This window comes from Megalops cyprinoides, chromosome 12 (genome assembly GCF_013368585.1).
Source record: "Megalops cyprinoides isolate fMegCyp1 chromosome 12, fMegCyp1.pri, whole genome shotgun sequence".
NCBI lineage: Eukaryota > Metazoa > Chordata > Actinopteri > Elopiformes > Megalopidae > Megalops > Megalops cyprinoides.
In genome coordinates this window covers 30,751,473-30,779,461 of record NC_050594.1, presented here as the reverse complement: position 1 = coordinate 30,779,461, position 27,989 = coordinate 30,751,473, and the positions used below count along the sequence as shown (strand labels likewise).

Genomic DNA, 27,989 nt, shown 5'->3' with positions numbered 1-27,989 from the left:
TTTCCCTCGTGTTTTCCCTTTTGCGGTGTTTGTCTCAGATGTTAGAAAGCACAGCACAGTTCAAAGACCAAATTACGCTTGGGTAAAGAGGACGCAAGGCGCAGTCCTGATCAATACTGGTAGGGTTTATGTCCTTCTGTGGAGGTTAACTTTTTAACAGATGCCCCCCCCCCCCCCCCCCCCCCCACCCCCTCCTTTCATAACCTCCCCTCTCTTTCTCAAGATTGGCTGAGCTGGCAGAGCTGCTGAGAGAGACGCTGCGAAGTGCAGTGGCGACGACGCCGTCCCGAGCCTCCACCCGGGGCGGCCCTCTCCTGCTGCTATACGTGTCCCGACTTGGACAGGTAAGCGATGAGGGCCACCACCACGCCTACGTACACTCCCGTGCCGATGGTTATGGAGAGGGCGGCCAGGAACAGCGCCCTCCGTGAGGCGGTGCTTGCGAGGGGGAAGTCTCCCTTGGCGATGGCTTTGCTCGTCTGCGAAGAGGAGCGAAAGAAACAGACGTGAACAACAGTGGGGAAAAGAAACTTTTTTTAGCCGTGCTCAAGGATGTAGAAATTCGGTAGCCTTTTTTTTGTTGTTGTTGGAGTGATCAAAAAAGCCGGAGCTGCGATTTAAATGGGCAATTACGAGCGTCTTAAAAGAAGCTTAGCGAGGAAGAGATAACACGCGGCACAGAGGGCAGAACTGAGAGAGCTGGCTTTGTTGTCTAACTCGTTCCATGAGCAGCCATGGGCCTTTGAAACTCGTAGCTAATTTTCTACAGGCACTATTTGGCACTGTTTAGGGAAAAGGGTTTCTCTTAAAGGAATTAATATGTAGAATGAAATACTCTGTTGCACTACTGTGATGCCTTCACAACAACTCTTGACATTCTAGTCCTGTTGTTGTGGTATTCTGTGAATACAGATCTCACTGCAAGACTTCATTATTGTGAAGAATAAGATGCAATAAAAATGCACTGCTGCTGTATCTGTCAATTTAGGTCATAACTTATTTAGCTCTCCACTGCATAGTGTCTGCAGACATGTAGTATTTGTATCTTGTTCTGAGGAATTGTAAGTTCTAGGTGGACTTTTCATTTGTTTTCTTGCAGCCTCTCGGCAGGAAACATTCCAATCAGAGTTCTTGTTTTTTTTTTTTTCAGTTTTATTTCAGGGAACGTGGAGACTCTCTCAGAGGACCTTTGCACTCAGCGCAGCAGCTGCTTCGGCTGAACCTGCAAAGTTCAGCTAATGAGGCTAGGGCTTCATGGCAGAAACAGCCAGAGAAAGCCTTTTTTTTCTGCTTATGAAAGGGGGGGGGATGCGCCAAGAGGTTGAACAGAAAACAGAAAAAACACAGAAATTAAAAATAAAGAAACCATTAGTTGCCATGGTAACTAAATGAAGATTTAGAATGACGCTGAGCCCATTAATCCTGTCACGAAGGAAACAAATTTCGGTTGCAGGGTTTGGAAGAAGGCACTTCCTTTTTGCACTGGTCTTGGAGCAGATCAGTGTTTTAGCTCACTGTCTTCTTTTTATTAGAGGCACCAGCTTAAGGGCAGTGCACTGAAAAACCTCCTTGGAGGTGATGTGATTTTGCCACATGGTGCAGGAGGCTGACTCTGTTCAATGGAATTAGACTGGAACAGGGTTGCCCTCTGACTCACTTTACTTTAACAGCTCTGAAACTAGATTATTAAGTACTTAATTAATCTGTTTTCCTCTTTTGACATGAATAATTATGTTGTATGTTGTGGGCGGTTTCCCTGAAGAGTGACATAGCTACAGGACTAGCATATTGAAGTAATTAGCATCAGAAAGGGCAGTGAGGCCATAGTATTCTCTATGCTACAGTCCCTTGTCTCAGCAGAGTTTCTGATACACTCTTACTTCACTTACAACTGACCATGTAATTCACTTTACAACTGACTTTCCTGTAGAGGTGTTCACGCATGTATGTGTGTGTAACAACATACCAGATTATATTTACAGTATATGTATATTTATACGTACATGAATGTGCATACATATATGTATATGTATTTGTATATGTATGTTGAATACATTTAAAGTACATTTCCTAGTTCATAATGATTCTATTTCATGCAGAACATGTGTTCTTTAGGCTACTCTTTAGGCTACTGTGTAAACATTTCCTTCACCATAAGCAAACAACACAAAAGAAGCAACAAAGCCTACCTCTCTATCAGGAGGTGAACTGAGCATGTTACACATGCTGAAACACAGTTCTGTATCTTGAGTACTGTTTTGTTTTATTTCATCAACATGTAAATTAAATTAGTGCCTACGAGCTCCACTTTAGCTTTCTCAACAAAAAAGGTTGGTTCCAGGGATTTAATTTCCACAGTCAGAGAAAGTATATTTATCTGCAACAGGAAATGAAGCGGCATTAGTCAGATTAATTGAATGTGAACATTATCTCTGACTGGAGGCGCTCTGGGCCCCGCCCTCGCCCGCTAGCATCGTGTGTAGGCAGCCATTTGCATTTCATCGGCTCGCTGAACTGCAGAGGGGTTGCTGCGCCGGCTCTTGCGGCACCGCTCCTGTCTTTTGTGTTTTTCTTCTGTTGTTTTAACCGCGCAGATATTGCGAGGCGTGCGCGGCCGTGTTCGTGGGAGGCGCTCCACTTTTTCGGCTGCAGTGCCCAACCTTTCAATTGACGGCTGCGCTATCAATTTTGCCCCCCATCCACCCCCCCCCCCCCCCCCCCGTGACTTGATGGTGATTCAAGCGCTTATGCAATGGTTTTCACCACACATCCAGGCAAATACATATGGAAGATTCACTCCGCTCCGTGAAACATGCTGTTTTCTCTTTTCTGAAAGCAGCATTCTAAAGCTGTAATTTTATGCATTGGAAAGGCGGCAGACGGCACAGGCCGAATTACGCACGAAAATATGCCATTATCACAGGTTCATACTCTGAACCATACATTCCAGCATGACAATAGGGTTTGAAAAAAAACTGATAATCTTGCCACTAAGTCCTCCATGTTATTCCTCTGCAAGGGCAATTTCCATACTGTCGATATGTGCCGAGCGTGAATCTCTGCTGTGACTGTCACAGAATACTGTAACTGTTCTGAAGAGTATTATTGTAGTGAGCAGTCCCCAACAGAGAGGGGTGGGGGGGGGGACTTGAATTCTGGGGCAGTTTCATTCCCAATCCAGGATGTGATTATGTGAGTCAGGGGACATTTTTCATATGACTCTGTTCACATGGAAGAAAGCGCATTCCCTGATTTTACCATTTTGGTTTTAGATTTCAGTTTGCAAGGAGGGGATCGTCATATTTTATGAAATGGAGGAAACTGCATATATTCTTCTTTTTCTTCTTGTTCTTGTTCTTCTTCTGATTATTAGTTATATGGCAAAAGTTATGCTGTTTTGAAATCGCCGTTCTTTTCATGCAAATATTGATTGGGGATTCATTTTAAAGGACACTGGATTAAAATGTCGGACTGATTAGATGTAATTGTCCTTGCTGTTGGTTGAAATAACTCTATGAAGTGAGTAATGGATTGTAGCTCAGTTTAAGGTGCTCCCTATGCAAATGAGACATTCATCACCAGCTCAGACAGAAAGTGTTACTATTTATAGACAGACCTAGGGTCAGGTATAATTACAGTGATGGTTACAGCAGAACTGAGAGGCAGATTTCTCATTACTCTGCATTAAAACACTGAGGAATATAGAAAAGTTTAATAGAACTGTGCTGTCATGTAAGCTGTTGGTATGCTATATGTAATTCTGACCAGTATTGCATTCTAATGATATACAACTCTTACTACAATCAATATGCTTAGCATATGCCCTTTTCCAAGGTGATCTACAAACAAATATAATACATTTTACATATTTTCTATTTATACAGACTGATATTTATTGAAGCAACTCAACTACCTCTCTCCTGAGTTCATTAATTTAGTTATCTACTATACAGTAAGACAAAGGTGACATTTCTTAGCAATTTCCTGTCATGTTTTATCACCATTTATTAATCAGATTTTATCAAAAGATATCACAGATAGGAAAAGAACCCTATACCACATATTTACCTTTAATTGCGATTGTTAAGGTTGCAAAGTCGCTATAACTGGTATTAACGCAGTAAACACAATATATAGTTTTTTCTATGAGGTGAGTTTCATCCAGGAAAATATGTCATTTTTGATCCCTTGTTAAAGCACTTGCTGAGACAGACAGAGAGCGCTGAGAGCAGGGTTTGAACAAGAAGGAGGGGGTGATTGGCATATGGCTCCAAATGCGGATAAAAGTTTGTGCAAATGGCTCCAGCTCTCAGAAAGAGGACTTATTCAGCACAGTCGGCGCGGGAGAATTCACGCTCGCCAAAAAAAGAACCGGCCCACTTGGCGCTTCAAGGCCGTCACTTAAATCTCGCTGTCATGTTCTTTCTGTAAGAGTGTCAGCAGGATATGCATCCCCAAACACAGTCATCATTTTCATAATTACTCCACATGCCTCTTCATTTTTACCAACAGTGGAAAATATAATTTAATGGGAGCACTAATGGAAAAAGGCAGGCTCTGCGGTATCGTGCCCAACATGATAAAACACCGCTTCACGTTTGAAGAAGATCTTTCTCATTTGCACTGCCTGCCTACTTATGCTTTTTTTGGTTGCTACTGTTGTAGATAGATGGTGCCTCCAAGCACTTACCCTGGACCACTTTCACTTTCAACTTTCTTTGTTGCAAAAATGGGTTGGGGTTAGGATTAGGGTTGGTGTTAGCTGATCCCACATCAGTGCTTGGAGGCATCTTCTACCGAGGGCATTGGCGTCGCGGCGGTGTCCTTACCCCCTGAGAGAAGTAGAAGGCAGCGATGCCCAGGGGCCAGAAGCAGCAGAGCATGGAGAAGATGGCCAGGCCCAGGTGGTCCCGAGGGGGCACCATGATGAAGTTGTCCTCACTCTCACTGTCGCTGGAACAGTCACTCTGGGGAGACACAGACGGGAAGCTGTCATCCCCGCTCCGGGGGCGGGGGGAGGGGGGGGGGCACGCTTTCTGCGCCACAGGATTCAGACCTACTCAAAGGCAATTAAGCCGTAAAACCCTCTAATGCCCCCTGGGAGGACTTGAAAAGCGAGCTTTATTGTTTTATCCTGTGTGGGACCACGCACACCTAAACATTATTTCCCCTCAATCCCCATGGACAATCTAGTGGATAATGTGTTTGTGTCTGTTGTATGTTGAAAATTTCCCCATTATCCTGGCAGAGTGGGGTAGGGTGGACTTAATGACGTGTCGTCCATAACAACAGCCAGATTGGCAATGTGTGGGTGATGGAAGCAGTCATTACTCAGTGAGGTCTCTGTAAGAGTGGGGAAAAAATTCTGCTCTTCTATCTGTGAAACCCACAAGGTTTTCTGCTTTTAATAAGTAGACTGGCAGATCAAGAGTGGGAATGTGTGTGCCGTCAATAAGTTTGTTTCAGCACCCTGGAATACATCTAATGCTAAGAAAACATTTGCTGTACCACTGAATGCTTGTGGCTGTGGGGTGCATGCTCTCCCCGCCTTACAAAAGATGCTGTTGACCCCGAGTGCTATAAAGTCAGTTAGACAAGAGACTGAACATTTGAAAGCGTTCTGTAAGGAAATGTGCATTCCAGCTGTTTCTAAATGACCATAACAGTAAATATTTGCACAGTGTGATCAAGGGCATTTTCTCTGTTAATGCTATGGGGGCAGATCCACTTTAAAATGTGTGCATAATGCATATGAAACATCGGAGACAATTGGACTCACCGGTGCTCTGCACTCACTGCTTTTCAGATTTTCAGGTCAGATGAGCGAGGTATGACTCATCCACCTCCTTCTCTCTGGTCTAATACCAGGAGGTCAGCATAGGGTTGCCCTCAGATTCACAGTGGGCTCTGGTTGACTGCCTAAGGCACATCAAAAGTACCTCTTCCCACACGTACTGTTTTCCCGTGCGCCAGCCTTCGGTGAGCACGTTTTCAGCCGTGCGGGCATCTGGAAGGCTAACCATCTTATCCCTAAGTCTAGTCAGGCAATTACCATTTGCGCACATCCAGAGATTTATCATTTAAAATGCAAAGCTCACATAAGCTTCATTCTCCCGTAATGTGACAGAGGTCAAATTTTAGCTCCCAGAAGACTATCCCGGCATGCTTAGGAATGGTCCCACCCAGCAGGCTAATCCAACAGAGATCAAGGGCCAGATAAAAGTGGAGCTTTGATCAGCAAGCTTATCATACTATTAAACTGTGTAGTCGGTTACTGATTCATTGTAGAGAAATGGCAACAGGCTTTTCACCAATAAATTGTGCTTCTGTACAGGCTCCTCAGTGACTCAGCGGTTAAGGCGCTTGCCTCAAGCACAAGCTGAGCTCTACGGGTATGCCTACATCTCAAAGGATAACTATTACATCTACGGTTGTGCTATCAACCGATGAGCCCAAAGCAGCAGAACAAATTGGCTCCATTCTGTTGGGGATAGTGGTTGGTATGTTGTTTCGCCACTGTCAGGCACCCTGCGATTCCCCAGGCATCTGCAAGCTGCTCGGATGACATCAGTGGAGTGCTGCCTATCCTCCAGTGAGCTCTCACTCTACTTTAGTGCACTGTGTGAAATGGCCATTGGTTGTATACGAGTGTATCAAAGGACTGCATCCATTTTGCATCTGATCTCCTGTGAAAGGATGGCACTGCAAGACAAGCTTACTATATAAAACTGCCAATTCCAATAGAGGGTTACAAAAATAGGAAAAAGTGTAAAAAATGTCTTCGTATATAACTAATGTATAGGGAATATTATGAGCTCCCATTAGCTATATGCTTCCTCACTGTAGCATGCAGGGTGAGAGGGGAGCAGGTCCCAACAGGCTTATTCATATCGAGTCAGAGAGTATGTATTTCTGTCTGATACATCACCTCCCCATCACAGTTGCCCTATTTTCAGTGCCTGTGTCACTGGGGGTGGCCCGTGACCCATCCCAACTGGCTCCCTCACTCTGCCCCCACCCCCCAAACCCAACGCCCCCCCCCCCTCCCGCATGCATTTGTTGGGCAGGGTGTTCCACGCTCTGCGGGGCACTGAGGATTTGTATTCTGTCAGCGCCCATGAGCATCCTGACAGATAACGGCGGATTAACAGATCGTTTTGTCCTTGCGAGGTGACAGGGGAAACGGGAGGAAGACAATGTCATTTACGTGGTGAATTGCTTTTTCAGACCGGGAGAAACTGCATCCCCCCCACCCCCGCGCCCCATTCTGTGTCTTCCCTGTTGTCTGTTATGGATGACAGACTCCCAGTGTTTCAAGGTACGTGTGGTCTTCTCTGGGGTGTCATGATCACGCACCTGGCCCTTAACTGCCATGCAGCTAATGAGGGGGACGCGATTGCCGTGGGCCCGTCTGCCCAAGTTTCGACAAAGGCGTTCTGTTTGTACAAATGAGTGGCCTATCAGGGCAGGAATGAATTTGTTAGTCTTGTTATCCCTGTTACTCTCCGCATCAAACAAAGCCGGTCGACCCAGGATAAACAGGAATGGGTGTTCTTGGCGGAAAATAAATGAGGCAATTTAAGGAGGACAAGAAGAAAGCAAGGGAGGCGGGTATACTGGATTTCCGGGCGTGCCTGTAAAAGCTCCTCTGCCAATTATCTTTAAGCATGGGGTCAGTGATTGAGCGGAAACATTCATCCGTTGCTCTCACTCTGTGAACAAGGTCCAGTTAGGCAAACTAACAATCTTTGAAATGCATTCCTCCTAGTGTTGCACGTCCAAGTTATACACCAAAAGGTCTGTTCAGGTCAACCACAACAAGTTAAATTAACAGAGGTCATCTATCCGTCTTATTAGCTTTATTTGGAGTCAAAGCCAAGACTGATGCCAAAGTAAAAGTCCACCATAGATCACATGTGGGTGTGGGCTATTTCTGAGCTAGACTGATCAATGGCTATGGTCCGCTCTGCCATATGACAAGCGCTGTGCTGAGGAATCCACCTGAGATGTTCAGGCTTGATGGAGTGCTTTTCACAGCGGGGCCTGGCTTTGCAGTTACACCCCACTTATGCTGTCTAGCAGCATATGCTGAGTTACAGAAAGATGAAGTAAAAACAGTAGACCAGTATTATTGCCCTCTGTAAAATGAGGTGATGACAGTTTTTAGGTATTCCTTAGCATGTAATTACACAAAGGCAAATTTGCAAGGAAGGTTAACCGATGACCAGAATCTGTGTCACTTTTGTCTTCACAGATGCTTGGCCTCAAATCTGATGTGTAGCTAGTGGCTAATGTTAGAACTCTCACTAACAATGTAACAGCTATATATGCAGATTACGCAGGCTTTGTCTAGTCATTCAGTCATCAATTCAGTCATAATTCTTTTAGTGTGGTACAGTACCTGCCTCACATTGGTCTCAAATGGTACCTACAGTGCAGGCTTAGTCTGGGTGCACAGTCATCTCTACATTTTCTTCTACAGAGCTGTGGCTTATCTGTGGCCCCGTGCAGGCAGTGTGAGCAGGCGATGTGCACGAGCAGGGCCAATACCTGTGGCTTACGTGTCTGGATGTTACTCCCTCTCTGTCTGAAGCTCCCTGCTCCGCTCCGTGACTAACGCAGCATGCCTGATGCGATGGCAGGGTGCAAACCGCCCGAGGCGGGCCTGGCATTGCAACACACACGCAGTCTGCAGGCACGGTCAATTAGCAGCTGCAGCAACTCAGGCAGGCTTTTACACGCGCATAGCGCACTAATGGAAAGTTGGTTTGTGGCTCGTGTTTTCCAGACATGGAATAAACTGAACGCTCAGCAGCTCAGCGCGCAGGATCACTCCTCACCCACCCTGTGGATGTGACAGCTTGTGCAGAGATCGGATTTGCAACTTGCTAAAAAAACCATTTCTTGCAGACTGATTATGTGGCAGGGACCAGTTTATGGAAAACAGATAGGGAGCTCCATCTCTGCACTGCATGCTGGGAAATGAGCAGTGGATGTTAATTTTGTTTGCTTGTCCTGGTTTGCACTTGTGTCTGGGTTCAGTTGCAAAGGTAATCAATTGGCTTTTGACTCCAGAAAATTAAAAAGTATTTAAAGGGTAGCAGTAGCAGGTCCAGTGTTTATATGACATAGGTCTTAATGTGCAGGGAGTAGCTGCCTTGTGTCGTTGAGTGAAGCCTTTCTCAGCTGATTATAAAGATTATAGTTTTGCTTCTTTTGTTCGTTGTTATTTTTGTGAACAACTGAGTTACTTTCTCCCCAAAAGGCAGCCAACTAGATGTACAAATATCCAGTTTTTAATTTAGAGCCATGCAAGCTAATCTACTAATGGACAACAGTTTAGAAGCCTAGCTGCAATATAAGCCTATTTGTTGTGTCCTATATTTTGGTGTCATTTTCATCCATTTGTTAAGATGCCGTAATTATCAAGCGCAAACCATTTATTCTGCTGTTTACATGCCGAATGTGTCAGCACATTTCCCTGAAGGTGACAAACAGAATAGACTTGCAGCAGAAAGATTTGTACTTTTCCTATTTTGGCCCATGCACTGTGGTCATACAATTCCCCATCTGTTTATTCTCTGTTGTTCATATCTCTGAGCCACCTCTGATGTCAGATACTGAATGAATAAACTGTTGTTATCAGCTTGATGTGACAGAGTGCTAAATCCAGTCTTCAGATTAATGAGAGACTCTCTCTCTCTCTCTCCCTCTCCACGCTCTGTGGTGAGAAATCACCATTAGCCTCTGTCTGCGTCATTGAGCATCCTGGATCTGATGGGATATCAGACCTTCCCTGTGGGTGGCATTCAGACCTAAATTAAAGCAAGAGACAAATACGAGGCCTTTTGTCTTTGGTCCAAAGTCATTGACTGGCATCCTTATGTTTATTTATGTGTGGTATTTATGTGTCATTTGGTGCAGCAACGTGATGGGTTTCTACCCACCTTTTGCTGTACCCTTGGGCAGTGTTTCTGAATTATTTTTTTCATTTTTTCCCCTTCTACAGATATAATACATCATTTATGTGAGTCAGCCCAGGATCTGCTAAGCAAATAAAGAATAACAATAATAATGTTCTGCAGCCTGTTATTGGAAATTTATGGATACACATGTAGCTGAGCTGGTGGAACTTTGGATACACATGGAAGGGTGTAGTCACATAGATTGCAAAACAGGCCATCATGTGCTGATGGATATGGAAACAAAAACAGACAAACAATAAGTGAGTCTGTGAGAGAACACATTATTTATCCTTGTGCTTGTTATATTATTGACATACAGCATTGTCCCAGTTTGTGGCATATTCCAGGTGCTGTAACATAGGCCTGAGAAACCTGTGTGTGTGTGTGTGTGTGTGTGTTCAATCCTGAGAAGCACGCACTCCCAGGAGCTTCAGTTCCAGGAATATATCTCAGCCTTGGAAAATGGATGGGATTTCTGTGCCTTTCAATAGCAATAATTATCCTGGAATTGCATTCCTTGCGGCCTCATTAATTACTGGAGCATGGTGCTGACACGCCCTCAGAGCAGGAAGCCGGCCCCGACCCTGCCATCTGGGTGGACCTTGTTCACCCAGCCACATCCTGGGCTCGTTTATTCCGCCCTCCCAGCTGCAGGTTCCCAATAACTCACCATCACCTCCTTGCACCAGGCGTGGCGGCTACCCTTCGTTATCTTCACCGATTGAATTACTCGAGTAAAAAACCATCTCTACCTACTACAGGCGCAAGATGTAGAAACAAAACCTTCAGAATAGACCGCTACGAGATTTAGGATTCTCAAGTAAATTACTCGATTGAATTACTCGAGTAAAAAACCATCTCTACCAACTGCAGGCGCAAGATGTAGAAACAAAACCTTCAGAACAGACCGCTACGAGATTTAGGATTCTCAAGAGGTTTGTGAGCAGGTGCAGGAGCAGTGCATGTTCCTGATGTTCGAGGCTCCTGAGTGACACTTACTAGCTGTCGCACATCACGTGCTATCATTAAGATGCATCGGGTGTTTCGGATTGGGACGGACCTTGCACAGGGCGGACGTGGCCCGCGCGGCTGGCAACTCCAGGCTCTCAATCTCGAAACTCACCGAGCCGGTGGGCGAGTCTGTCCCACCTGCATCTCCAAATAAAGTGCCAAAAACACAGATAAAAGCCTCCCCAAGGCCCTTTCATCTCCTCCCCGGCGAGAGCACGGTGAACCCACACGTATCAAATTAAGATGGAAATGGGAGGAACTGAGTGGCGAGGTGCTGTCGCTCCTGCCGCTCGTCTCCGTACCTGTGGCTCCGCTCCGTGCTGCTTACTCGCATGATGATTTATTTATTTATGCGTATCCGCAGCTAATGAGGGAGCGGAGGCCAGCGTTTGGCAGCGCTTTGTCGGTTCTGCCTGATTTGCAGTGTTTCACGGAAAAAAAGAAACAAACTTTTAACAGCGTAACTTTTAACATCAATCAGGGTGATTGTTTCAGAGTTTGCGCATGTTAGAATAATTCGGAATAACTTATTGAAGCCTTCATCTCCGCGGCGGAGCGAAGTGTCAGCGCTGGTTTTAGTTCTCGCCCTGACGCCTTTGGAGGGAGATGATGGTGCTCTGAGGCTCGAATTAAAGGGCCTGTAATAGCGTGTTCTTTTGAACAACCATCAGGAGATGTATTTAAATCCTGGATAAACAGTCCCTGCAGAGTTCGCCTGACGTCTGCTCAACAGTTCTCCAGTTCGGCAGAGGCAGTGCACTCCACAAAGCAGGAGCACTAAGCACATCAAAGCCTCGGCTGCCTGAGATCAGACATTTTGCCACGTTATGGGAGAGATTTCACTTCTGTCGTGACAGGTTGCGTGTGTGTGTGTGTGTGTGTGTGTGTTGGGGGGGGGGCTTGGGTATGTGTTATTAACCTTGAGTGTGTATGTGTTTGTGTGTGTGTGGGTAAATGCACTTAAGTGTGTGTATGTGCATGTGTGCATGCAGGTGCATGTGGGAGTATTTGTGTTGCTCCTGTGTGTGTTTGTGGCTCTTTTATGTGCATGCACGCGTGTCTGGGTATGATTGTGTGTTTTACAGGGTATGTTAGCTTCCAGATAAGGTCAGGCTTTAGCTTTCCTAGTGTAAAATAATCACAGTTATGGAATAGTTAATCAATAGTAAATGGCAAAATAACAGTCCATCAATGTTCACCACTTTGAAAAGATCGCAGCAGGGAACGCCGTCTTTAATGCACATGATTTCCAGAGTTCCGATGGAACAGCTTTAAATGCCATGACTCATAATTCAGCCCAATACCACTGGTAGTTCTCCTGACAGCAAGCATAAAGTAAAAAGCAAATTAAAGAAAACTTGCCTGTCAGTGCAAACATCAGGTCAGGGACTGTTTGGGGTCTGGACAGAGGGGCTGCCACCAAAGAGATGAGCCTTGTCTGCTTGAAAACAACTGGGTGGTGACTTTTGCAAGATAATGAATTCATTATTCGTTGCCACATGCGGGAAGTTGCTGCAGGTTTTTGAGATGAAAATCAGTAGGCTGATGATAGTACGGCGAAAGAAATATGAGAAAGAAATATGATCACTCCAACATATCACTGCCACTTAAACACATGCATTCCTGTGGCTGGCTTCATCAAATGTGAAGCTGTAGGGCTAGTTACAAGCTGTGCTGTATTTAATAATGCCGCTTTACACATAGATGAATGTTCAGAGAATGACACTAAATGTGCTTGTTATGTAAAAAAGCCCCCCTGAAAGAAACTACTCTTTCAGAAGTGCGCTGGGGTACTGGCCAATTTGCCATTGAATTAAAGCATTTTCCATAGGATTTACCCCAGTCCCAAAGGACAGATGTGTAAAGTAATTGTGGTACAACAAGCAGCTTTAACCTTTACAGTATTTAATCTTAAAATTAAAAATGGATTGATTAATAACAAGAATGGTAAGCATAATAAAAACAACAACAAAACAACAACAACAACAACAACAACAATAATTATAATAATAATAATAATGTATACTCATTATAATAAGATGTTGATGCTTTTTATCAAAAAACCATAGTAATCACGACTATAATTAATGTTTTTTATTGATGATAAATGTTCTCATGCCTATCATCAGTGGTAGTATAGACTGATGCACTGATCAGACATTTTGGAGGTGGTGTCATACTATAAAAGAACATGCATCTATTTTTGTATTATCCCCCACTGCATTACCTTTTCAATGCCACTTCCAGAAAAATAGCCGCAATTTGAAGACCGTGTGCAAAGCTTTTTAAATAGGGTTTTCTGGAAATAAAATCAGGCTTTTATGACACCCTAATGGGATGCATGAAGGTCTTAATCTTAGTCATTATGACTCTCAGCCATTAAAAGGAGTGTGGCATGCTGGACTCTGCAAGAGCTGAGAGACACAATTCTGTCAAGAGAAGAGGAACAATAGCAGGAGTCCTAAACCCATCTCCAACCCTCAGATTAAGCTCACATTTGACAGGTACTTAAAGATGGGGATTGTGGGTGATGGTGTAGCCAGATGCGACTCATCCTTCTTTCCTAGGAAAGAATCATTTTTCCAGGATTCCAGAAAAAAAACAGTATATGAGAAGGAGAGTCACCTTAATCTGCGTGCCTTATAGATGACATCCACAAACTTTCTGACACAAAGAAACACAGACAGCGGTCATTTCAAAGAGAGGAACAGCAAGTTCACTGATAAAAAAATTGTCTTTGGATATGGGGGATAGCCTTACCCTTTCAGCTTGACAGGGCTGTTGCCAGGGCCCATTTTAAAACACTAATTTCTTGTGCCTCAGCACTTCTAGAGTGCTGTAGCTGAGCACCTGTGTCAGAGGTGCAATTTCGGTCCTTTCCTGGAGGGCCATTATTTGCTGTGCTCTGAATGACCTAATTCATCCACTTTTACATTTATAACAAGGAAAAACATAATGCAAATTGTGCCCTTGATGTCATAAATTGCTGACCCTCACAACGGTGTGAATGTAATTAAATACAAAAAATTTAGCTTCTTATGTAAGCAGGGAATTGGCTTGAATGGAATGAAGTTCAGGTGTTTTATTACCTGATATAATGTTTTTTTGTCAGCTTAATGTTGAAAGCTGAGACTCAGTTTGTACTCATGTGTAGGACACGTGGTTCAACTTGAATCCTCACTAAACCTACTGCTTTGATAGCCATCACATTGTTCTATGGTTTGGCTTTGTTCACTCCAGCGAGTGTCGTCACACTGGATGTTGTAATATAAGGAACAGTTTAGAGTTTAAATCAAAAGCCAAAGGGGACATTCCCCACTCAGCCCGTGCTGACTATACCCCACCCCCCCTACCCCTCACCCAATCCTCCGTGCCCTGCTCCCTCACCTCATACTCATGGTACTCCTCTTCCTCCACCTCGTAGGACACGGTCTGGATCTTCCCATCGTTCTCCCCCAGCAGCTTGGCCTGCGGGTCATCGGTGGCGGCGCCGGCGTTCTCGGCCGCCTGCTCCTTGCTCTCCGTGAAGGTGGTCTCGCAGCACTCGCTTTTGTAATCCTTGCTCTTGACGTCGTCCTTGTAGAGGATGAAGTTGGGCCTGTAGAAGGCCTCCACGGCCAGGTGCAGAGAGGTGGCGTCCAGCAGCTGCTGCGCTTTGGCCTTGCTGCCACCGCCCGTCACGAAGTAGTTGATGATGTTCTCCTGGTACTGGCTGCTGGGGAAGTCGCCCTGGTAGCCGTAGTCGCCCTTGACGACGTGCTTGCTGTTCTTGTCGAGGAGCGGGTTCTGCAGCTCGCTCAGGCTCTCCATGGCAGGAGGGGTGGGCAGGCGCGGATGCCCGACGAGGGGAGACGGGACGCTGGTAGCGGGCGCGGCGGGGCGCTAACGGTCGTCACCAGGCTGGGAGCTGCGAGGGTAAAAGCAGGGGAGGAGGAGAGAGGGGTTACTCCGGGTGATCCGCTCTCCGAACGGGAACGGGAGTTTAATATATTTCGTCTCACGGGTCTAATGGCGGCTCAATGAAGCGGGCCGTCTCCGTGAGGAGAGGCGGCGAGGCGAGGCCAGATAGACACGACGGTACAGCATGGTGTTCCTGAAGTCCCAGGATGTGCGTCAGCAGTCTAGGTCTATTCTCAGATGCAGTGAAATATTTAAAAGGGTGGTAACATGAGCACGCTTTGCCCAGCTGTGCCAAAGCCTCTGTTGTCTTTCCCTGCTGCTACAGCGCTGTGTATTTAAAATGGCTCAAGCAAACACTTCTCTCTTTCATGCTCTTACCTCAGTCTGTGTGCTACTACCATAGCAAATCACTACCTGTCAGGTACTGACCATTGCTGGTTTCAGACCAGATTTCAATTAACTTTGGTCAAAGTGTCACTAAAACCCCAAGAACAGCAAACACATCTTGATGGGTTTGAAAGGGAATCAGAAACACGAACAATTTAATTAAAAGCCATTTTGCGGAGGGCATATTGTGTGCAGTTTAAGAGACACCCAGAGCTGAGGAGGAGTGCCTAGTCTTTAGCTAAATTGAAACATGCTACTCATGAGTGTCCTTTCCTTACTGTCTGATGTGTAATTAATGTAATCATTTTTAACGGTGAAAGTCTAACTTCATGATATGTGAAGAAAATTTAAACAGATTTCATGTCATTTTGCATGCATACAAAACTCTTGATTTATCTTAAAATTAAAACGATTAACTTAAGGATTTTTGGATGCTCTCTGATCTTTGATCTAATTTGCCATAAAATAAATGAATATAATGACTGATAATATGGAAATATTTAGAATAAAAGTGTTGGAATATACTGTAATTAATGTTTTTTTTTTTTAATATGACAGAGGACAGCTTGCATCAGCTGAGGATACTGATCTTTCTAGTCACACAGCCCTGTGCATACAGAGTAACACTGTAGTATGACATGCATGAACACTCACTATCTCTAGAGTTCATGTAGCCAGGATCTTGCCTGGATCAACGCATTTGCAACAGAAAAGGATGCAGCATCGTCTCTGCGCATGCTTTTCCATGAATAAAATGAAGGCAGATGTTTAGTGGTTTAGCAGCACATTTTCAACGCTACGCTCAGTGTCTCCCTGGTGAGTTTGCTCCATCTCACCGCTGCCGTTCTCATTCCACCCAATTCCCAGAGTCGTCTTGGGGGTTGGGGGTTGGGGACCACTGGGGGGGAGGGGACTTGCGCAATAGAGGACGAGCCTCAGTGGTATTGACTAACAGAAAGACTTCACTTTCGATTTGTGGACTAAAGAAAAAAAGGTAAATACCATGGAATATTTTTCAGCAGTGTCGGGGAAAAGTGTTAAAATAGGGCTGTTTGGATACAGACACTGGCAACAAGGAAAAAAATCATCAGGGGATGTCCCTGAAAGTGTGAAATCTGCTTGTTGTTTTAAGCATCTCATTTTCAGCCTAATGTAGCGTACTGTACGGCTAGGCAAACATACCCACTTTCGCTCCGCCAGACAGGAATTAGCATAAAAATAACCAGCTCCCTCTGAGAAACTCATCAGGTTGGTCTCCGGGGATGATGATGAAAAGAGCCCCTTGTACTGCTAATGAATCTTTCTCAATCCCATTTACAGGGGTTATGGCGAGCAAATATACACTTAATCCTTCAGGTGATCAGTTTTATCCTTCTGTTATTTCAGGCAATTAAAGACCCCGTGGCTCATCCATCACACGGTTGAGCTTTCCACATGCCAGCTTGGGAGGATGTGTGAGATTTTGGGCTTTTGGGTGATGAAGAGAGGCTCATTTTCTGAGCAGATCTAACAGCATTGGTGAAATCCGGCTGCATGCAACCATCATGGTTCTCTCCCAGACTAGGTGGGCTGGCTTGTTTTTCTTGCACAATATCCTTTGAAAGATTGTTAAAACCCTAGTTAATCCTCCTAGGGCTAGGGTGAAAGAAAACTCTTGATCATGTATATCTTCTAGAAACACCATGACATCCTTCAATTGGAATATGCTCATTTTTATTTTTACTGTGCGCTGGCACATCAATCACTAATGGCACTTTTGAAGGAAAATACGTCCTGTGTAAAACTCAGTGATGTTGACACAAATATTCAAGTATTGCAGCTATGACATGAACCATGTAGACACTTTATATTGATAACCATAACCTGAATCTGTGAGTATTCTGCTTTTGAAAAACCTGAATTAGACGTGGGATATTTAATAATTAGAATATTGAGTATGCTAACACCTTATTTGAAATATTCTTCCCATAGGCTTATGTCTTTTCAGTGTTCAGTACAGGGAATGCTCAGTCATAATTCATTTGCTAGCTAGCTGTCATGGCTTATGGAAAAAATAGCTTGCATTTTTAGGGCAGAGAAGGAACAATAGTTTGCAATAAGCTATTTTGTAAAGGTGCTAAACAGAATGCGAAAGCAAACATCTTGTAAGCCGTTCTCCTATGTAAGATAATTACAGGTAAAATGCACACCTGCCATTTACAGGACTTATTTGGAATACACTGAGATACCATAGTATACTGTTTACAGAATATTAACAGTAGTAATATTCAATGCTGCATCTAAACATCTATTTAGGAATATGATCGTAACCAGGGCAAGGACCTTTATCCAGAATACAGTGTCTATGTAATTATATCCTATTCATTGTGTGAAAGCTGGTAGGAAACATACTGGTTTGTGGCAGCAATATGAACAAGCCTGTGCTGGCTGTGACAGGTAGCATTGTCCTGAATGCACGGCAGAGGTGAACACCCCGGCTTCAGAAAGTAAAAGTCCTGCCACATATTTGTTCTAGCCATTCACTAAACAAGGTGATTTCACTAATTAGCTCCTCTACCTGGCTGAGGAGTTGTGCTAATTAAATTCAGCTGGTGTACGTGGCAGGACTTTTACTTTCTGAAGCCGGGGTGTCCACCTCTGATGCACAGAATGCCAAATGGCAAAGCATTTCTGTTCCGACTGTCCACACTTCAAGTTTCCCACGGATTCAAAGCCAAATAAGGGATTCTATTAAAATTGCCAGTTAGCAGCACTTGTGATCCCTGATGTCATGTGTCTCCCCATGCAATAAAACTTCTAGCTGCTCCAGAGACAGATTGTTATATTCAAAAGAGAGGGAGGATATCCCTTCAGTGAGTGTCCTCCCCCAGCCTCCCAGCTGTCCGTTCCCCAGATCAGCTCAGTGCTGTTTTATAGGCTCCCAACCCGTTTATATCTGCTTTTGTAACGTGGAGCAGGGAAATGTGTCAGGCCCGGTGAGCCTGTGTCTGGAAATGTAATTTTAATGAAAAATCAACTTCCTGCCCCTTGTCAGCAGCCCCCAAAGATACATGCACACCGTCCACTGCCCATAGCGACACTGCAGCCCTGACAACATGTGTGAATGCATTTTCAATTGAGGAGCGTGCATGCATGCCTGTATCTGTGTGTGTGCGCGTGTGTGTCTTTGTGTGCGTGTGTGTGTGTGTGTGTGTGTGTGCATGCGTGTGTGCTATTAGGAAATAGATTTGTATAGTAGTGGGAGAACAGGACTGTATTGGTGAATATGGACTGCAATGGTTGTGAATATTAACTAAGAAGGTTAGAAAACTCAATGTTAGTAAAAAAAAAAGAATGCATAAAAATAGTCAGTGTACATGTGATGCTCTCACTTTGTTTAGACCTGACATTCCTTCCACCGTTTACCTCCTGTCAATCAGCTAGTGACTTCTCCCCTATAAAATAAATGCACCGAAGCATCACGCGTTGTCTTTCACCAATTCATCAGAATACCAATTTGCCACATCTTATTGTATTGGCCATTTCCCTTTGCCTCTTTTCCGTTCTGATTTCAGCCATTTTGCTTGGTGTGTTTGCAACAAACGCATTTGCATGAAACACAAACCACAATGGTAGCCAGTTTTGCAAGAAAGCAAGAAATCTTGACATGACCTCTGTAGGCAGCAAAAACAGTACATGTACCTAAAACAGCAATGGTGAGCTTTGTCTGTCAGCATTGTGTGCCAGTTCCCAGAGTAAAACCTCATCTAAATACCGCCAAAATTCATCTTACTAATGCTACTCAGGTGCTTATAGTTACTAATGTTTTAAATTGCTGACAGTTTGGCATTATTCATATTCCATAAGCCATTTATACAGCAGAATGTTCATTGAGATTGTGTTCATGTATACACTAATGCTTCAAAGGGAACTTTGACAAGCCTGTGGTCTCTGAACGCTGGCATATGACAAACAATCGATGTATGCTTTGAGGAGGAAGTTGGGTAATTTGCTTTGATGCAAAGGGGTTTAAAATTTGATTGCAACTGTCCTCACTTAGCTTAAGAACAAGCAATCTTAATTTGATGTTGGACAAGAAAAAAGTATGAGGTCTGTTATGCTTTGCTAGAAGTCTGCTGAAGCTACTAAAATTTCTACGCAATGCATCATAGTGCATCATATTGGGTTGTATGATGGACTGTCTCAGGCATGTAATCTGTCTTCCACAAATACTTTCTGGATACTGGATGCACTTCACAGAGGTTGTGCACTAACATTAATGTTGTATAAGAAAGGTGCATTACAAACCCCAGTCATTTCTGATTTAGAGTGAGGTTGGTAAATACTACATTATTATTATGTGCTATGTTATGCTACATTATACTACACTACATCCTACATAATTCTACATAATAAGTATAATACTTGTGCGAAGCTGTGGTATTATGTTTTTGAGGGCAATTTCCAATTTCAAACTTTATATGTGAGCATGCCCTGAAGAAATCTGATATTCAAACACTTGACCCTCAATTCCAATGTACAGTTCACCCACCCTCACACTACATGCTGTTCCCATGACTGTCTATGTTGTCCACTGTATGGAACATCTGCATCCATCCATATTGGTAAAGATATAGCAGCTCCTTTACTGCGCCATTGGGATTTGCAAACACTCTCAGAATCACATATTCGATGGATATGCTTCTTTCAGAGTCATCACTCCCGGTTCTTAGATCGTATCACATTAATGGGCTGAACGGCATTGAGAAAATAGGCATGGTCTTTGTTAATGCAGCTAAATAGCTACCATTAGTCACCTCTGCAAGAAATCCTGACACCTGCAGCGGTATATAATTCCCTGCTAAGATAAATTCTGCCAAAGACATGTCAATTATCCGCCTATAGACCCAGGTCTATAGTGAACACAACGTATAAAATCCTGAGCAATAATCCCAATGCTTCACAGCACAGAGGGTGCCCAGCGGAGTGAGCTTCCTCCCTCAACTCCTCTCAGCTTCACAGCTGGGGAGAACGGCAGACAGTCATCAGATTACATGGACTCTCTTACATCTTCAAGACAATTTTTCACCCGCTTGCCCCAGATCAGTTGGTTTTATCACCGCTGGTCAGCGTGTCCAGGATGAAGAGATTTTTATCATGTGAGTAGGGTCAATAGGCTTCTGAATTATTTACAAAGGAGACTGTCAATAGCTATCAGCTCCTTACTTCTTACCGTTACCAGGAAGTGGGCAATGACATCCCTTTGTTGATTATTGATCAGAGTCCCTCATAGTGAACACAGATGCAAATGAACTATATTCCTGGCCATTTCACAGTCAGCTGTAAACATGCTATGTCTGCTACATAGCCTCTTCCTCAGAGACGCTTACTCATGAGACTTAAAATTATGGTGTGTATTCCTGCTTTGTCTCCAACGGTTCTCCGGTATACAGAAACACAGAAGCATGAAACAGGCATTTTTTATTAAACTCCCAAATGATAACAATCTAACTGTTCTTACAGATTCATTTAAGGCCATGCATAAGTCACATTAACCTGTACAATGTGTGAGAGAATTTAAAAGAATGTGTAAAGACTGCTTTCTAATTTAATTCATTTCTGATGCTCTCTGCCAAGGGGGTGAGATTATATCAGAACACAATTTCACTCTTGAAAAATGCAATAAAATCCCCGCTCCTATTGTTCACAAAGAAGTTTGCAATGAGTTCCTCCCTACTGGGATTTTTTGCTATCTCTGCCTGGTTACCTTTTAACCTTTTGGAAATTAAGTTAATTCTTAGTCAAGTTTTTAGGATGTTTTCATTTGCACAACTATTCAACATCTCAGTGACTCTCGTGTGCTGCATGCCTAATGCTAATGCATGCTTTTAAAAATGCCTGTGATGCTTCATTCGGGTAACTAAGAAGCTTTTTTGTCGAAGCACAGAGCCTTTCTCCTATTGTGCCTCTGTGGATGCATCTCTGGCAGTCTTCTGATAAGAGAGAATTCTATTTCACAGTACATTACACAACAAAAGCCCTGCTTCATGTCTACAAATAATTCATCAGAGAGATGGATGTCAGACATTTGCTATACATGTATGTAGGAATGTGGTGTGTGTGTGTGTGTGTGTGTGTGTTCCCGCACGCATATGTGTTTGTGTATAACGGATTTAGGTCTTAACAGATATTCTGTGCTTGTTCACTTCCTATGCTTATCCTGTAGGACTTGACAAATTCAAGTTATAATGTGAGCCATAACTGAGCATGTTATATATTATGTTTTCAAACAAGACTGTGCTTATTTAGACATAAAAATGTCACTTTAGCCTCACTGTGTTCTTGGTATCTGGTAGTCACTTTGCTGATGTTCATCCATTACCGACTACTTGCTAGGACCACATCCATGTGTAGTGTGCTGCTGCAATTGGTCTGTGCATAGAGGATTAACCCCCTTTGCCTATGTTAATTAATTAAGATTCTAGACATTAAGGAGTCCTATAGGTCCTTACAAATTCCTGACCGATTAACAATAAGGCCTAATTAGTGCAGAGGACTTTTTGTGGGTGCACACTGATTGATTGCTAATTTCCAGTAATGTCAGTATTTTTACACAGATCTTCAATTCCAATTGCCTTTCAGGAATGGTTTCGACTCGTAAGTCTGATTTCAGCAACGTTCGAAAACTCACCTCTGAAAACAGCATTACTAGTAACTGGAAAACAGTCCACTAACATTCCCAGGGCATTTTTGCGATCTCACCGTTTGAACCGCTATGATAGACGAGCTATATTCACTACCTGATTAAGTGTGATTCTTTAAAAAAAAAAACTTGACAATGTACGTATAACATTTTAGAAGTTCTTTAGAACCTTTCACGTGTAATAGTTGCCAATGCTTATTCACAATAACTCGGAGAATCCTCTGATAAACTGATCCGTTAATTTTGTTTATTACGTTTCTTCCCGGTTTTTAACTTGCAGAGCTCAACGACGCACACATGCTAAGCACACTTGTTTGCCAAAGAGAATGGTATGATTGTTCCAATTAATGAAATGGAAAAATACTGAATGTATAAAGTGCTTACCTATTATTCCCAGAGAGTCCAAACGCCGTTCGTCTGGCTGTCATTCCCGTGAAATATTCTAGCCATTGTGTGAAAAAGATAAATGATTTAGCTCTGCAGTAATGTTCCTTGCCCCTAAAGGATACGTAAAGATTTTTTTTCCAACAGTTATAGTAAGACTCGTTTGACGGTAGTTTGTTTCATGCAGTTGTCTTCAACTGAAAAATTTTGTCATAGTTGCAACCGCTGTGAAAAAGTGCGCCCTCATTCACTCTCCAGGTGATCTTAAAAACACCTTTCACAATTTTAAAGCTGTAGTCTTGCCGGACTCCAGACGTTAAAACGGTCTTGGACGGATTCTATGACATGCTGCCGAAACAGTTATCGACATTTATCTTTGTCTGTCTTTCGAGGCAGTAAAGGTTGTCGTTGTATGATCAATACTCCAGTATGAACTGACCAGTCTTCAACATGCCCGAGGAAAAGAATGAGAGATGTGTTTCGAAGCCCGTGTCCTGCAGAAGTAAGCAAAACGAGATTTTCTGCATACGTCAGTGCTATTATCCCACAACCGATTGAATGATCTTTTTAATAAAACCGATTTAGTACAAAAAAGAGTAAAGAGTTTATAACTGGATATTTAAATTTAGCTCAGCGCAAAGCTACATCGACTACCTTACACAAAAAGGGAAAAGTATCTCGTTTCTAATATAGTCTCGAGGATATCCATAATTTAAACAGACATCATATAGCCTGTGGCTTTAAAATACCTGAAAATGTTTAGATCATATTTAAAAATGAATCTTAACGCCTATTTGGCTGAAATAAATTCAGTCGGTGAGCTCGCATTGCGTTCTCATGCGTCCGGTGGCGGCTGGGAAAGTCACTATTCACACCCAGGTATTCACGCTCAGTGGTCTGCTCGCACCATTCTTCCCTTCTAATATACGTACACCAGTAATGTAAACGGATATATCATCTTATGTAATCGTCTCAGACCATATTTCGAAATTAATCTCTGCAGATATTTGTGATGTGGTTACGAATGTATAATGCGCCTGCAGCCCCTAAATGCTCGGCGTTGTGAATTATTCTAGACTAATTTCGTCTCACAACATTGGTAGCACGTTTTGTTTCACCTTGTTTCCGTGGTCTGTATACCCAAGACAGATGCAACCTTTGTAGAGACCGTAGACAGGGTTTCCTACAGCCTATATCCCCAGTACCTTTACTAGCCATAACCGGGCACAGATTATTTCCAAGGGCTGATTCAATGTTTATCCTCCCTTACTGGTGCTCTACAATCACAAAGAGCAGCAAATTATTTTTTGATAAATATAATGTAATGATGTAATGACGAATTCGACTGATCAGGTACAAAGTCTTGTCATTTGGTCTTGTACACTGATTTGTGTTGTTTCTATCGTGAATGCAAACGTAATACAGTTCTGTCAACGGGTTATCGCTGCATCGTTGTCACTCAGTGTCAATTTAAGGAGCTGTCCAACATTTCAGCACCATTCGCTTGCTTCATTTAGCGTTCAACTCGGGAAGAGGTTCCTGTTTGACTGTTTTGATTCCAGTTGAATTAAACTTTTATGTCTCCATAAATTTTGAAATAAAGCCGGCACATTCTATTACATAGTAAAAAAATCATGTTGTGTACGGATTACCCAATAAAAATACGTCCTTCTATGTATTTTCATCGTTAAAGAGTTTATCTGCATGTAACATCCAGCTGCCGTTATGATAGACCATTTGAATGGTTAAGAGGGCTTTGTAATGACGCTGGAATTAAGCTAATGCAATATATTTCGCTCTCAATAGAACGCCATCTGTGATCCAGTAGTTACATGACGTATTGATTTTTTTTTTCACCCATGTTACAATGCGTCTCTATAAACTGGTTTATTGATAAATATTCGCTAAGATACAGCTCTACTCTGAGATTCTGAATACATCAACACCCCAGATCACGTTGACATCAAGTGAAATGCTATGCCACAGAATTGTTTTCAAGGGAAAAGCCGCTCCCTCGGCAAATTGGATATCAACAGAATTCTTTTTTGATTCATTAATCCAGGCCAAAGACTATTTGTGTTTGAACTGAACGCAAAGGTGTGTGTTTTTAAGGTGGCGAATGTCTATTTTCCCGTTAGTTCACACTGGCAGCATTAGTGAGCCATCAATTTATTCTGATGGAGTGTTTGTTTTGCGAAGTCAGTCTGAGAGAATCAATCAACGGTCCCAGACTGTGATATCTGTTACTCCATTATATTGACCCAGAAAGGTTTGTATGTGCCAAGTTGCACGTTTGATATAACAGTAATTTTGCTTTGTAGTAAATAGTGCGACTACGGCCTGAATTGAATCGAACCACTTTGCGTTGTGTCCCCAGCTTTGAATAATGCATGCACACACAACCGTTACTTGTCTCGTTTATTGCGCAGCAATTTGATATTAGAAATATTTAAAATAATCGAAACATCTTAAAACAATCAAATATGTTTGTATACAACAGCTTCGTATATGCTCAGATTCGTCCTTCAAGGTTACGGACAAAACACATTGCGATTAGTTATACGGTCTTATTACGTGGAACATTATTTAAAGATGTTACGGTTTTGAAAGCTACTATAATAGAAAGCTATCCCAACGTCTTGTACATGTAGGATAAAATCCCCTCACCGCCCGTGTTATATAAATAAAGGTCTGGTTTTATCTTTATGGGCCAACATAGGTTTTCAGATTAGAAAATATACCCTTTGAAAATTGAATGTCTACTTCCTCAAATAAATATAGTCCATCTCGACAGCTTAGCGTTTATTTCCATCTATAGGGATCAGAGTATGAGCATAGCCATTACAGTCAGCTTTGGAGTTCCACAGTTGTTGATGCTGCCGCATTACTGTAAACTGCAAATGCAGTTCAATTGCACAGATGCCATTTCTTTTTAAAGCTTTATATTGACTGAAAAGGTCTGCTTTTACAAAGATGAACCATGGAACCCATTTACTAGTATTGCACATTGTAAGAAATGGCATTTCCACACAGACAATTTGAGCTTGTGTAAGTTAAATGAAACCATTTTGCATGGAAATAGCTCCTGCCAGAGTTAGCTCTTTGGGCAGCTATTGTGCAGCACTGTGGAGAAATGGAACAGATTTGTGTAACGAAAGAGAGCTGGTAGGTAGCAGTGTTTGCTTTGCTATATAATGGTTTCAGTAGAGGCATGTTCTAAACAGCATCAAGTCATTAATACTACTGCAATAGGCATTTCAATGAGCACTCAATACTGCACATATCAGTGGACAAAAATACTGAATTTCTGAATTATTAAAAGACTAAATTAAAGGAAGACCTTTTGCCAGTTGCTCATTATAGCCAATCTATATAATCAGATAATAATATCAGAAAGCTGTGTGCTTCTTTAAACACTGGGACTGGTTCATGGTGTGTATCTCATGGACAAGCACTAGTTTATGCTCTTCACACTCCCTTGGTATAACTCTATTGTTATTCATTCCACAGCCCCTCATACATAGATGCTCCCCTGTCACACACACACACACACACACACACACACACAGAGTGCATTTGTCTCCCAGGAGCTAATTTTTATCACATCTGGAAGATACTTGGATTCTGCCTTGGAGTATGTAATGCCCAGTGTAGTGCTGTAGACCTGCTACCCACTATCGTTTCTCTGTGGTTTGTCAGCTCCCAGAGGCTTGCTCTGTGCCCCTGTGTAGAGTAAACCTGTGCGTCTAGATTTATCAGTGGCTGTGATGGAAACTTCAAGGCTCAACTGAGGGTAGTACACCCGCTGAACTGTGTAAAATGACTGACCTGCATGGGAAAGGCTCGGGGGTCGAACCTCAAATGAATAAAGTACGTCACTCTGTGGGAGGGAGCTGTGATGGAGGGAAGCTCAGACCAACAGGTCAAAGACTCCTTCCAGATGGTGTCTGAAGGACTGGCCGGAACAGAGTTCATATGGTAAGCCATCTGAAATCCTTTCAACACTGTCTTGACATTACAGAACACTATTGCCTAGATTAAACCTATCCATATTGCTTTGCCGTAAGCATGAGCTTGAAAGGGTATTGATATTGTTGGTTTCTTAACTTTGTTAGTTTGAAGGTAATTAAAAGGAACACAACAAAAAAAATTGTGGAAGCAGGGAAGTAATGTAGCACTTGCTTAATTTTGCTATTCAAAGTCAAGGACAAAGTTAGATTGAATCCAGCCCTAATAAGCTGAGAGAAGCCTTTATCTGCTGCATTGCATCTTATGCCCCCGCAATGGATGCAATGCCTTTAAGATGATGGGAAACAATACCATATGAGGTGTGCCAGGGCCAGGCTCTGCCATTAATGAAAGGAAGCATTTTATAAATGTGAAGGCAAGCTGAATTATTTTCATCAAAGCTTAAAGATTTAATTGCAAGATAGAGACATCAAAACTGATGGAAAAGAACCGTTGCAGCATGAGGTGTGAAACGCTGGGACTGGGGTTCAGCTGAAGAGCACGGAGCGGATGGGATCTGTGAGTACTCTGCAGTGCAGTTTAAATCCCTGAATTTTCATTTGATGAATATTTCACAGCAACTTCATAAATTAATCACAGGTCTGCCAATTTGGGTGCCCTTTTTAACCTCGTAAGCTTCTTAAGATTTCATGGGTCCTATTTAGCATCGTAAACAGTGTTTATATAACATTAATATAGATGTGCTTGTAATGCAGCTGCAGCAAAGCAGTGACTCTGGCAAATTCAGCACTCTGGAGTCATGTCTTTATAACAGGGCTCACCAAAGGGAACTCATTAAGCCATGGACATGCTGGAATCCAGTGGAAAAAAAAAAACTGAAATGGGACCCAATCAGCATGTAGCTGGTGAGCATTTGCATTTTGACATACAGTGAGATTTAATCATTTGGATGGGTTTGCAATCAGGGGTCATTAGCACCTGCTTTTAAGCACACATTATACATACTCACAATCCCATGGTTCAAAGCAATTTATATGACAGACATTTATACAACCAGTCTCACTGGTCTGTTGATATGCAAACTTCCACATGGGGGGAAGGACAAAATATGGACAACCACAGCCTCAAGTCATCCTGAGAACACACATCAAATAACTCCTTGGTGTGGTGCCATCTGGTCCAGTGGAGCCTGTTACCATGGGACGAGCAGTAGGCTGAAAATAAAAGTGATGCACTTTCAATAGACCACAGAATAGCTGGAGGCTCTAATTCTCAAGGCCAAGCTCTGTGATGGTAATTTCTCATATATCTGATTTTGATGTGATAATACATTACATTGATGGTAACAACTACCTCTGCATAGCTATTTGCTTCAAAACCACAAGGCTGAAAATGGCCAATTGTGCTACCTCGCCACGCCTCAGTTATAGTTCTTTTCCATTTTTAAGGCATAGTATCTCTGTGAATATCAATCATTAGCCTCATTGTAACGTTTTGGAAGCACCGCTCTTTGAATGCTATCATTTGAATGTAGGCTATACCCTTAATAGCTGCTGCATGTGTCGTATAATTCATGCAAGTCCAGCTTTGCGCTTGTGCTTACAATCCAATTGGTTTTTGCTGAAATGACTGACCTCCCCCTCCGACTTCGTCTTCCAGCATTAGGACTGCAGGTGAGTGCCCACTGGCTT

The 27,989-nt window shown here is 42.9% G+C and overlaps 1 protein-coding gene across 1 annotated transcript; it reads right to left on the bottom strand.

Annotated features, from left to right (window-relative positions):
• Positions 1–232: 232 nt before the first annotated feature.
• Positions 233–23,504, bottom strand: LOC118787262 (synapse differentiation-inducing gene protein 1-like). Its single transcript, XM_036542765.1, has 5 exons — positions 23,448–23,504; positions 22,330–22,823; positions 14,364–14,883; positions 4,830–4,967; positions 233–479 (listed from the first exon to the last, which is right to left on the bottom strand). Exons 3-5 carry the CDS (start codon positions 14,784–14,786, stop codon positions 321–323), a joined length of 720 nt encoding a protein of 239 aa, XP_036398658.1. The 5' UTR covers positions 14,787–14,883; positions 22,330–22,823; positions 23,448–23,504; the 3' UTR covers positions 233–320.
• Positions 23,505–27,989: the final 4,485 nt, after the last annotated feature.

What these genes read in the sequence shown, in the direction of transcription:
- LOC118787262 (XM_036542765.1), bottom strand. Translation starts at nt 14,786, where the DNA reads ATGGAGAGCCTGAGCGAGCTGCAGAACCCGCTCCTCGACAAGAACAGC. An exon ending in AGGAGTACCATGAGTATGAG is followed by an intron (nt 4,968 to 14,363) that starts GTGAGGGAGCAG and finishes GTGTCTCCCCAG; the next exon opens with AGTGACTGTTCCAGCGACAG. An exon ending in CCTTCTACTTCTCTCAGGGG is followed by an intron (nt 480 to 4,829) that starts GTAAGGACACCG and finishes TCCTCTTCGCAG; the next exon opens with ACGAGCAAAGCCATCGCCAA.